Source organism: Taurulus bubalis (assembly GCF_910589615.1).
Source record: "Taurulus bubalis genome assembly, chromosome: 2".
NCBI lineage: Eukaryota > Metazoa > Chordata > Actinopteri > Perciformes > Cottidae > Taurulus > Taurulus bubalis.
The window spans coordinates 38,988,006-39,001,221 of record NC_136590.1 but is presented as its reverse complement, the minus strand read 5'-3'; the positions used below and the strand labels follow the sequence as shown (position 1 = coordinate 39,001,221).

Below are 13,216 nucleotides of genomic sequence, written 5' to 3'. Positions count from 1 at the left end.
GTGAAATGTGCTGATACTGGTCTTTGCCTTTTTTCTTCTTTTTTTTCAAACCATCATTTACCTTGAATCCTAGCGCTTGAAGTGATTTTAATCCAAGATCTGCTTATTTGTGTTGAACAACCTCGACAAGTTTCACATTCATTTTAAGCACAAGCTCTACTTCACAACTGTGTCCAAATTGTTTTGTTGGATGGTGCATTCTCTATAGCTGCGTCTTTATAAACCAAGTACAATACAGAACTTCAAGTTTTTTAGGGTGACTTCATTTTAACCAAGATTGTTTTATATTTCTGCAATCAGATTATTGGAAAAAAAATCCTATAGTCCTATAGTCACATGAAAATGTGAAAAAGGCATTTGAAGTGACAGAAATGGAAATGATGTCGTATCTCACAAGTGTACATTTGCCCATAATTCCTTTCTCCTGCAGTCTGCGTGAATTTTAAGAATAAAACGAAGGAATGATGGCGCACGAGAAGCCCCAAATTCATATAAACTCTGGAAAACGTTCCTCGAATGAATGTTGTTTTTGCCAACCTTGCTTAAATTGACATTTTTGTATACTGTAGTTGGTGCTTTATTTTTATGTGAAGAGGAGGGAGGGGGCCGCACACGAAGACTGCTGAGTGGTGCAGGAAAGCGTTTGGGTGTTGCAAACAAACAAAGTCATTGAAAATGTCAATAAAATAAGTCGGTGTCAGTAGAAAGTGTCCGGCCTGTGTGCGTGACAGAACTGCTTTTTTTTTCTCGAACTTGCCAGTAATCGAGAGGCTGAATCATCGATAGAGAACGGACAGCCCAGGTTTGGTATGGTGCACGTTGTCCTGAGAGCTTTTTTTTTTTTCGGAAAGCGTTCGCCAGACGGTGATTTCTCTCTTCCAATCTTGTGCACCTCTGTTTATTAATCCATGGTGTAGTACTATGATCTTCTTTGGCAAGCGAGCTGCCTCACAGAGAGGGATACAGGAGTAGACTGTGTAGGTGTCAAAACTATTGCTCATATATCTGAAAGCCTCCCTGTCTGCAGTGCTGAGCCTCTTGGATCCACCTCCAGGTTGCTTTCAGTGGCCACGTAATGCAGGCACGATGCACGGTCTGAACAGCCAGGAGCGGCCCCAGGAAATGTGTGGAACTCACCTTTTAGTTGTGAATCACAAGTTTGTCCTACCTCAGATGCTACACCCCACTAGTAAACTCTTAGTTATAATGGCAGAACAATAAAAAACAACTACCATTGCCTATCATGTTGCGATCTACAAAGTGAACAGATTGCTGAGTGTGGGACTGCAGTGGCTGCTCAGGTCTGAGGTTGCTGCTTGACCGTCTCTGGTGGGACGGGAAGTTGCTGACCTATATCTGCTGACATTTCCAAATCCCAGGCCCGTCCCAACTTCAATCAATGAGAATTCTCTCCTGACTGTCACATATAAAGTCAATTGTAATCGTCCTGGGTTTTTACCCCCTCTCTGCCACGGGGTAAAGAGGCATTACTCTGAGCTGCTGCTGCCAGGGTTCCACTGCTTCATTGTGCTACCAGGGGGTATTGTCTTTTAAGAACGGTAGCTGTGTCTTGACAGGATACGTCTTCCTGTTTTACGATCACGGGGGACAAAGGACCTCGCGGACGCTTTTGGTTTCAGGCAACACATTTAGTATCTCCATATTTTAGTTTGTTCCATTTTTCTCTTACGAGATGCATTTTTGGCATACTTTCTTCTTCTACTGATGTAATTGTATTGCCACTACTTCACCTTTTGTACTTGGTTAATGCGGTAAAAAGAAAGGCTGTGCTTCAAATGTGTTGGAAGTTCACTCTCAATAGACTTAAAGGCCCTGAAATGGAATTTCACAATCAGCGTCTTACTCTGAAGTCGCTGAGATGTATTGCTGAAGTTAGAACAGCGTTGGTTCTCTCAGATTAAAGAATGTAGTCTTTATTCCTCTGTGTATCGTAGCTAGCCATTTTATTTGTATAAAACCGACATCCAGCGCTCTGCAGAGAAACATTGTGGAAAAGATGGGTTGTTTTTCCCCCCCAAACTTTTTGCCAGGAAGATCATGATTGCCTAGTGACCTTTCCTATTAATGTAATTAGGCATGATGTTATCTCCTCACAGTGTGTGTCAGAAGTGGCCCCGCTGTACACTCAGAGCAGAGGAGCCCTGGGAGGCAGCGGGGCGGTGCAGCACCGCACAACAGAATGCTGCTAGAGCAACTTAGTGCTTGTGCAGCAGAATGCTGCTCAGTGTCATCGTGAATATATACCTGTCACACATTTTGTTTATGTACTATTTTCTTTACCCTTCTGGTGCCTCCTGCTCTCATGGAACCAGAGGCGCCACATGCCTGTGTGCTTATCCGGCCCAATCAGCTTTAGCAGAACATATTTTGTTTTCCAATTACCCGCCGACAGCACCTCTGTTCACCCCACCATGACCAATTTACAAACTCGGTGTTCAAGCAATATATTTTCAATGCAAACAGCTTATTATCTACTGTATTACTAATTATAATACTGTAGATGGTGGTGCACATTTGCTTACTGCAATCACTGTAAAAACAACAATAACAACACCGCCTGTAACTGCATTGGTGGCTTTCACTTAAACATGATTGATAATCTATCCAAAATGTGAAACATGCTTTAAAAGGTAAAAGTTCACATTACTCTCATCATGCTCTGTGTCAGGAGCCACCAGCACGTTCACAGGGGAACGAGCTGGTGGCTCCTGACACCGAGATGATGAGCTGAAAATTAATTTTTCTATTTCATTTACACAGGAGGGCAGTAAGCGAATGAAAGCTAGTATGATGAACACATAGCAGCTGGTATGAACAGCAGAAATGTAATTACTAAAATGTGCTGCACCAGTAAATATTTCAGTTAAATGCCAAAGACCCCTACATGTGTAATTTGTAGCCAAAGCTTCTTTTCTTTTTTGCCCTGTGCTACTGGGTTTATTGATATTAATAAAGTGCTATGCTTACATATTTTCTAAAGCTACCTGGCAGAAATGCACATCTTGGAACTAGCAATAAATAGCGTGCATTGACAAAATCGCCAGTGCTGAGCAGTTAGTGATCCACATTAAAGGATATATTTCTCTAAAAGACTCACAGAAACATAAAACATAAATCATACTTACTATAGTCTCTGGAAGTACTGTAGGAAATATCCCTTTCAATATAAGAGAGCAATGGGTTGCCACATGTACACCATGACCCTGAAACATGAATATGCTACATAGTTACAAACAGTCAAACCCACAAAGAGGCATGTGATATAGACAAAAAATAGGTTTGAATGCTAGTCGTGAATTATTGGATTGCTTTCACATTTTCAACAAACAGCCACGAAATAATGTATATGAAAGTGCAACTTGAGTAAGTGGCGGACACATTGGTGGTTCATCATATTGTGCAACATGTTAGGGTCACGTCCTTTTTCTAAGAAAACATGTTGTGCGTCATTGTGATAACACCTACATCTCTGTAATGTTTCTGTTTTTCTTAGAATAACCACCACGGCTGCGTGCATGATGGACTTGAGGAGGTACCCTCTTGATGACCAGAACTGCACCCTGGAAATTGAAAGCTGTGAGTATAATTGTACTTTGTCTCTCACAACAAAGATTTAAAAACTGAACTTACAGCTACCTTCTAATGCAATAAACATAACTGCCAGAAAGCTGTTTGCCCTTGTTAATCTGAAAAGTGTCAAATTACCTCTAAAAAATTACATGTAATTAATTAAGTTTTTTGTGGTAAATACATTTTTACGAAATCATTTAGAGGTGCCATTGGGGAAATATTTGGCACCTTTGCCAACGTGTGCCATTTGTCAGATGGCTTTAAAAATAGTGATGAAGTCACATTGCTTGCTGATGTGCATTGATTAGTATTCGCTCAGTGTGACAGATGGACAGGCCCACCGCTGAATCTTTGACTGGTGAAGGCAAACTGCTAACATTAATATAAGGCACCTTACTGCATCCTTAACATCTAAATTATATTAGTGCCATGCAATGTCTGAATAAACACCCACCACATCCACAATAATCATTTCAATGATTAATTTGCACATGTGACACATGTGTAAATAACAAGAAAATAATATTGAGTCATTGGTTAGGAGTCATTTCACACCTGATTAATCAGTAATCATTCATTAAAGAAGTGGTCAGTATATATATATATATATATATATATATATATATATATATGTGGTTTAGTAAGATAGTATATAGCAGTGTTTTCTCAATAATAGTAACTTCAATTAAATAAAATCTACTATTGTCCTTAAAGGGAATAGTTTTGGGAAACACAGGAGGTTAGATTAGAACAGCAAGACAATAAATAGTCAGGCTCAAACAAACAAGATATGATGTGTTAATTATTGAGTTTTGGAGGTTCTTTACATTATTTATATTGCTACCTTCTGGATACAGTCAGGCTTGCTGTTTCTCCCTGTTTTCACTCTTTATGCTAAGCTAAGCAAAGCTAACCATCTCCTGGCTTTAGCTTCATATTTTCCGTACAGATGTCAGAGTGGTATTCAATCTTCTTTTCTAACTCTCATCAAGATAGCAAATTCTCAAAGTCATTCTCAAAATCTCCAAATATTGCATCAATTCAGAGTTTTTCAGGAACTGCTGATTCGTCCCTCTATTCCAGATTTGTTCTGAGAATCTACTCCGAGAGCCACGGGAGTTATGATCCATGTCTTTTCACCAATTGCGGAGTACTCCCCATGGCTAATAAACTGGCATTTATGTCTGAAATTGGTGGAGTAATCCTTTAAGATCATGATAATGAACATGCTCGTGAACTGGTAGCTTGACGCTCTTGAAAAAACTGCAGACTTTACACGATATCACACGATAATGACATCTCACGTCTGATTTTTTTTCAAATGCTTTAATTTAGATCAATCAATATCCGGGAGAAAATGTGCTCGCGGTGTAATTAAAAATGGTATTTGCTTGATCATTTTCATCGAACACTCTATCAATCAACCCACTTGCTCCATACAGCAGATATTTGTGGTCCTTGTTGTTCTAGATAAAACTGCAGAGTGTTTACCCTCGGGGACATCAGTAGGCAATGAAATATGGATATGCCATGAATCAAAAAGTTGCAAGAATATCTGTTAATGCTCATGGAATAAGCTGCGCTAGTGGGAGTCATGCACATTAGCCATCAGTTTGATTGATTAGGCAGGCAGTTGTTTCAATTTCATGAACAATGTCACATTTCCTTACCCTATAACCTCAGAGGGTGATTTAATGGTAATGAATCCCGGTCATTTAGTGAGTTTAAAGCCATGCAGGGTCTGGATGTGTGGTAGTAGAATGTAAAATGTACTAGCACTTCCCGGAGTGAGAAATTGCTCTGCAGTGAATGCATACTGGCCTATTGACATGAATCTTCTGCTGTGGTCACTTTCAATTGCGCTGCTAGTTGAAAATGTGTGGAAGCGCCATACCAAGTGACATGTGTTAATATATATTCATGCACCAGCTAATGCATGCATTGGTATAAAGCTACATAGGAGTCTGGACAGTAGAGCATGTGATTGCAGGCCGAGACAACACGGAGATTTGAGTATCAGGTAGAAATGTTTTCCAATTAAGACAATTTTTTTCTTTTAGTGACGTCATTTCATTGCTGCTGCGTGGTTCCACAGGAGAAAACATTTCTCTTTAAAGCCCATCTCCTCACACCGTCTGACTACAAGCTGTAATGCGTCTTTAGGATTAATTTGATAAGCCTTATTGAAAAAATAATTGTACGTAACTCAACCTGATGGGCCCATCTCCAGCACTAGGTTTGAGTTTGATCAGCATGGTCTCCTATAAATGATATTCCCATTAAAACGAAACTGCATTGTCAATTACGATTCGAGGGGAAAGTAATTTCTCCCGGCTTACATTTGTTTTTGATGTATCATAAACACATTTCTAATTATAGTCTGCAGCCATCTGCATAGGAAGGAGGTCGGGTCAAAGCAAGACTTTCATCCAGGAGACAGCTGTTCATGTCCCGTGTGAAATCAAAGGTCCACGTTAAATTACGGCGGTAACTTAAATAACTTAACCCATTGAACATCACCAAGTTTTTTCACATGTTTGTTTCAGACTGAGACCTTGTCAGGTGGCTTCCTTCCAGTAAGTTAGCTTTACTTGTAAAGGTCTCACTGAACAGAATGATGTAACGTCAATGCCCGAAAAGTCTGATGACTTTGTAAAAAAAAAAAAAACAGGCTCTCCCAATAGGTAGAAATGTCCATTGACTGCAAAATTAGTATTGCAAAACAATTCTGCAGTTATACAAATATAGTTTTTCTACGGGATACAAAGTTTTATGATTACAGTTGTCACTTTGATAAATCTATTGCTATTTCATTGTATATTTGTTGAAATTATTGGACATTTTAAATTAAAATACAGTTAGCAATCAGGTACATACAGGGTGATACTAATAATATTGGCAGTAACGAATCAACAGAGCCAAATTTAATCACAATGAGAGTTGTGGACATTGACAAATCTCACTGTGATTATTGGGTGCTTTGTAACTCATGCCCAAAGGGTAGATTTAAGTGTTTAGGGAATATTAATGGAAAAACCCGAAATATAATTTAAAAACCTGTTGTGCTGTTGACCCACCACACATATTTCAAAATGTTTCATGCTTATGTTACTGGTAGCTTTTGTATGTTTCACATTGCGCTTGCCGAAACAAAGACATGTGTAAAAAATATATATATATATATATTTTATGGCACTTTAATAGAGAACATAATATTTCTTCCATTGATTTTACAGGGAGGCGGTTATATTAAGATAATCACTAACTATTTTAAAAAGTTGTCACATATTCTTGCAACGCGACAGCCTCCAAAAGTCAAGACAAGGGGGCTGAACACGTTGCTAGGCTGCTCAGCTCTGAATGACTGTAATGAACCATAGATAGAAACAGTCAAAGCGAACCTCCACTCATTATCCATACTCTTGGAACAGACTTTAAATAGAAACATGGTTATCTTTAATGACTGTTCCTTCACCACACTTACACTCCCCATGTTGTATTTCCCTCTCTCCTCCCTCGCCCTGAATGTGCCCTGACCTTGACAAAGATGGATATACCACGGATGACATCGTATTCTTCTGGCAAGGAGGAGACAACGCTGTGACGGGCGTCGAAAAGTTGGAGTTACCTCAGTTTTCCATTGTAGACAAAGGTTTAGTGTCCAGAGAGGTCCAGTTCACCACAGGTAAGGCTGTTGTAAACACAATAATATGAATATAAGTGTCCACTGCATGATTCGTACACGCTCTATAAACACATCTGGATCTGTGTCACCACTTTGAGTTCTGTGAGTGGGGGCATCAGTAGCTACGTCATTGTCACTGTGGGGAATATGATTATATTTGGATTGAACAGGAAGACAATTTTCTTTTTGCTGCAGCAGATTGTCGGGGGCCATTTCCACGAGTTTATCAAATGTGCACTGACAAAACAAAACAAAACAACAACAAAAAAGTCGACTGAAGTACCAAACGTTGGCTCATGATAACTAATCTGATAGATTTCATCATCAGTGTTCCTGTTCCTGAAATGAAGCACAATAAATGTACACGAGCTGTTGAGTATTTTTTATTTTTTGACACCTTCCACTTCTACTTATGTGTGAGCTGAATTAGGTTGGCAGATTTTTTTCACCTTTGCACAGAGTTAATGTTTCACTCTTCATGCTAAACTAAACTAGGGTAAACTAACTATATATATTCAGTGCACAGACATGAGAGTGGGATTACTCTTCTCGTTTAACTCTCAGCAAGAAAGTAAATAAGTGTATTCCTCAAAATGTGGAACTTTTCACTGGAAGTAAAGAATCTGATTACCTCTTCTGCCACTGAGCAGGAACATCTGGATTTAAACTACAGAGTCTGCGTTCAGTTCTCTATTTGAATCTCTGACTGACTGTTTAGAGACGGCTCACTGACTTTAGACAAGTTCAAGAGTGTAAAGAGCCCAATAATGTCTACCCGAAAGACAAAAGTAAAATTCAAGTGTAATTCTTATGTTTGAGTATAATGAAACCCGTGAACATTTGTCGCCCCCATTAATCTCGGATGTACTTGGGTGATCTAAGCCACTTGTCTCAGGTTTGATGAAGTATGTTTGCTATGGTATTGATTCATTAAAAGATTTACAGGAACCTGGAGATGATGAGGTCATTCATCATTGTGTGTTCCCCCATAGCAAATAGCCTTTTAGATTAAAACCATCACGCTTATCTGAAGCCTTTTCTCTTTGGTGACACATTGGAAATAAAACTGTAGATAGAATACATAGAATGGAATTTAACTATATTTAGTGTAATTTGTATTGTTTCCAACATCGTAAATGTCTAGTTTTAGCTGAAGCAGAGAAATCCTGCCTTGATGTAAATATTGCTGTTTGCATCAGCATTGCATTGTTGTGGTTGTTTGAATTAAAGTGCAGTCAAAAGACCAATTAATGTCTTGGCACAAGCAGCTGATGTTTTACTGTAAATTGCACACTGGAGTGAGTTACCACCTTGCAAGTGCAAAGGCGTGCGTTGCAATTATGCACCTTTAAAATGCCGTTTTGGTAATGTTTAGAGGATGGAGAAAGTGGAAAAGAAAAGCAGTGCAGCTCTCTGTGACAATTCTCAGAGGGATGCTGGAGCTGCCTGCTGAGATAGGGGGTTGCAGAAAAATCTGCCGTGTTTGCGACTTTCTGCCATGTTTAATTGGAATCGAACTTGTCCCTGGAAAGGAATCCATCGCTTTGGGGAAATTAAGTGCTCCATCTGAACAAATGGAGAAATGACTACCCTGCGCGTTGTCAAAGTGCAGACTTTGGAACTCTTAAGTTGTGCCGATGCCCCACCCCACCCTCCCTTCTCCCCTTTTTTCCCCCCACTGATGTGTTTTCACTCTGACTCCTTGCCCTTTTCCAAACTGTCGCTCGATCCTTTCTCCTCACAGGTTCGTATCCAAGGCTTTCGCTGAGTTTCAAGATTAAGAGGAACATTGGATATTTCATCCTGCAGACATACATGCCCTCCATCTTGATCACCATCCTCTCCTGGGTCTCCTTCTGGATCAATTATGATGCCTCTGCAGCTCGGGTGGCCCTGGGTAAGAAACAGCCACCGCCGCCACATTATCAAACTTACAACTGTCCGTGTTGAAACCCGCGGCTATTATCACGGCAACGAACAGCATGCGGTTGACACAGGTCCACTGTTGTTATGCACATTGTTTGCCTATCTTGGCACAAGTAACCATCAACTTGATTCAAGTCAGCTGGTGCAACAACACTGACAGTAGACCCACTGATGTCCAAATGTGATGTCCTGATATCCAGAGATGAGTAGTATTTAAGTATCTGAGATATACAAATATAATGTGTCCAAATTACCTTAAAGTAGAACATGTCACAATGTCCAACAAGACTCCCTCACTGCTTTTATGAGGTTTCATTTGCATTACTGTGTGAAACAAAGAAGCTCTCTCACACTCTCATATTTCAGTTTACTGGCCTTTCACTCTAAATAACTTATTGACAGTGAGTTTCACTAATATTTTGTAAAACTACGGCAGTAGCGGAATATAACTAAATACATTTATTCACGAACTGGACTTCATGGGAGTTTAATTTTGACGCACTTTTACTTTACTTGAGTATTTCCAATCTCTTCTACTGTATAATTCTACTCAACTATTATACTGAAGCCTTTTATGTACTTTTACTTGCAGGACTGTACTTGTGATGCTGTATTTCTACAATGTGTTTTTCCTTGTACTAAATGATGTGAATACTTCTTCCGTCTCTGAGCTACAGTGACGTAGGTCAGATGATGTCAGTGTAAACAACTTCTGTGTGTGACGGCAAATTCTTTGTTTCTGTGTGTGCTGCTGTGCTCAGGTGTGACAACGGTGCTTACCATGACAACAATTAACACCCACCTTAGGGAGACTCTCCCAAAGATTCCGTATGTGAAAGCCATCGACGTCTACCTCATGGGCTGTTTTGTGTTTGTGTTCCTGGCCCTGCTCGAATATGCCTTTGTAAATTACGTGTTCTTTGGCCGGGGCCCTGCGCAACAGAAGAAAATCAATGATAGGCTGAACAAAGCCAACAACGAGCGCACAAGATACGAAGAGAAGCGCCTGAGGGAACAGGTTTGCATCTTCATCTGCTACCTCTCTTTTACTCTCCGTGTCAGTCAGGGCTCAAGTACAAACCAGCCAATGTTCTGCACATAACATTTCTAGCCACAGCCATTGTATCCACAGACACATATGCAGTATTCCCCTAAGTAATCTTCCAGAAGCATACTGATGCCACCACAGCCCAATATGTATTCACCAACCATCATCTATTGCTTCTACCTCGAGCACTGACTGCTTTTTATCGAGCATAGACCTTTTCATTGAGATAGCGATTCATCTAGCCCAACAGTGGTGTAAAACATTCTCATTTCTTATTTAGGTTGTTGTCTATGTTTATGCTGCAGGCTTCATTCATTCTCACTCTGCTACCTCATGTTTTAACGTGTATTTTCAAACTTAATTGGACCAAATATCAAAATGCGGGCACTTTTGGCCATGGCGGATGCTGAATTGGTCAGACTGAATGAAGCCGCCTCCCCAGTTTTTTTGTGTGTGAAGTACTAAATGCTATGCTTATTCAAAGTTGTTGACTGTTAACTTTATGTCTAATGCATTGTGTAATTTTGAGAAAATGTACTTATTTGCCAGAATTTTATAGCCGTTTTAATGTTCTCTTCATTTTTCTTTCACATTGCAAGGACTCCATTTCCGTGCCGTATCAAACCAACACCTTCAGGTCATTTACACAGCGAAGAAATCTGTATCTCGAGGAACAAAGAAAAGTTGGGGTACATGTATTTAGAAATCATATCAGCTGTAGGCTAGCAACTCACAGTAAAGTTACTTGTGTCACTTTTTTGTGGAAAGTCACTAATATATATCTGTATAGAGAAACTCTTTGTTCACTATTTGTGTGGCATGCAATAAATGACGTTCCATATCATCCCTGCATTTAGACAGCTTTGGGGACGGGAGGGGGCTTGATATAAGTTTAATAATTTAGGGGATTTGGGGCTACTGCTCGACATTCCAGCCCTTCCTGACTCGTAGTGTCCTCCCCGTCTCCTCGCAGGTGGATGCTTATGGAAACATCCTCCTCTCCACACTGGAGATGAACAACGAAGTGATGCCTTCTGACGTGGGAAGCAGCGTCAGTGACTCTCGGAATTCGGTCATGTCCTTCGACAGCTCCGGGGTCCAATTCAGGAAGCCCATGGCGCCCCGCGATGGCTTCAGCCACCACTCGCTGGATCGGAGCGCCATGCGGAGCCGGGCCAACTGTCGGCTACGACGTCGCTCCTCCAAGCTCAAGTTGAAAATCCCAAACCTGTCAGATGTTAGCACCATTGACAAGTGGTCCCGGGTCATTTTCCCTATCACTTTTGGATTTTTCAACCTAATCTACTGGTTGTACTATGTGAATTGATGTGCATCCCACTAGGAATCATGGGCCATATTTTGAGAGCACATTAAATTGGCTTTGATACAGTTCCAAAATATGTATACACATATACAAGTTGAACATATGTATATGCATATTTATATATATTATATTTATATATACACGTGTGAAATCTGAAGGACCTTTCTGCTGTACAAAGTATTAATAGGATGACTTGAATGTTTAAGAATAATTGTGAGAGAAGATTTCAAGGCTTTGCGTTTCTTTTTCCTCCTGAAAGAAAGAAACAACAAACAAACACAAACAAACAAACAAACAAACAAACAAACACAAGATCCCACCTGGGGGTTTCGGAACTAAAGACTGCATGATATTTTTGCTAAAAAAAAAACAGGAAAAAAGAGAAGGTGAAAGCTCTTGAGAGAGAAAAAGATGTCTCGGAGTCCTATTGACTTTTTATTGATACCTATTGTAATCAAGAAATCCTCGACTGCAGCTCATGAAATCAGTGGTGGCTCGTCTGTTCAGGCATCAGCTGAGTGAGATCCTTGACACCCCGCCCTCACCTGACCCCACGACCCCGCACATCACCCATGGATAACATGCACGGAAATCTCCGGTTCTACTATGTACAGCAACCTTGTTTGGATTATGTGTTGTTCCTTGGGTTTTTTGAAGTGATATCGTTCTCTTTATCAGACATCCGCTCTGGTCTAATGGGCTCCATTAGAGGCTCGCGTGGATGGGATGTTTGACCGCCGCATTCCCGCCCAGAGTCAACGCAAACTTGTGTTCCTTTCTCTTCTCATGCTATTTTTAGAAAACGCGTCTTTGGTGAGGAAGGGGAGGGAGGGAGGGGGGGGGGGTGGGGGTTAGGGGAGGGTGTGGGGGGGTATTTTTCATTATGGTTGAAAACAAGTGCTGATTATTGTAGATATGATTTTGTCTTGAAAAATACTGTGATTTCAGAGAGTGTCGGAACATGTTCTAGAGCTAGGGCATTATGAGATAAAAGAGTCAAAGGTATGCATTACTCATTTTGATTGTGTGAAGAAAAAAAAAACATATTCTATACATTTTATCATTCAGTATTCTCATGAAAGTATACTTGTACTGTTTATTTCCTCCTATTGATTGATTCTCCTGCTCTTTAGACGCAGAGTTCATTGACGTCATATCCTGCTTTGTGTTTGCGAAACGGAAATGGGAGGAGTGCTTTTGTGATTCGTTTGAGATTATTCCACAGCAAAGATGTGAGGTCATGTATTTATATTCAAAAGAGTCAACATATCAGCCCGCAGTTTGACCAGTTCAGTATACAGTATTTCTTTGTTTGTTCGTTGAGCAGTTCGTGAAGGCAAGATTATTTGATTGGGATGATAATGGGCAGAAGACGCGAGGAGAAGGACTCAACATTTCACACTTTTACTCGATCAGTGCCGTCACACAAACGCTCCGAACCAGAGGATCAGAAACATCAGCCTGATCAGGAATGATGCAGTGATTCTTGGGGAGGAAATGTGTGATAAATAGCCATGAATTGAAATAACGACCAAAAGGCCTATAAACCATATGCATTATTGTTTGGTTTTGCTCACACGCACGCACACGCACACACACACACACACACACACACACACACACACACACACACACACACACA

At 40.3% G+C, this 13,216-nt stretch overlaps 1 protein-coding gene across 1 annotated transcript in view; it reads left to right on the top strand.

The window, feature by feature from the left end:
* Positions 1-11,577, top strand: part of gabrb4 (gamma-aminobutyric acid type A receptor subunit beta4) — a gene marked incomplete at both ends in the record, with an annotated part of 47,034 nt that extends 35,457 nt beyond the window's left edge. Inside the window, 6 exons of the mRNA XM_079214498.1 lie at positions 3,515-3,597; positions 7,139-7,276; positions 9,021-9,173; positions 9,964-10,220; positions 10,850-10,939; positions 11,224-11,577. Of these exons, the coding sequence (XP_079070624.1) occupies positions 3,515-3,597; positions 7,139-7,276; positions 9,021-9,173; positions 9,964-10,220; positions 10,850-10,939; positions 11,224-11,577 (1,075 nt within the window). The remainder of the gene's footprint in view (positions 1-3,514; positions 3,598-7,138; positions 7,277-9,020; positions 9,174-9,963; positions 10,221-10,849; positions 10,940-11,223) is intronic.
* Positions 11,578-13,216: the final 1,639 nt, after the last annotated feature.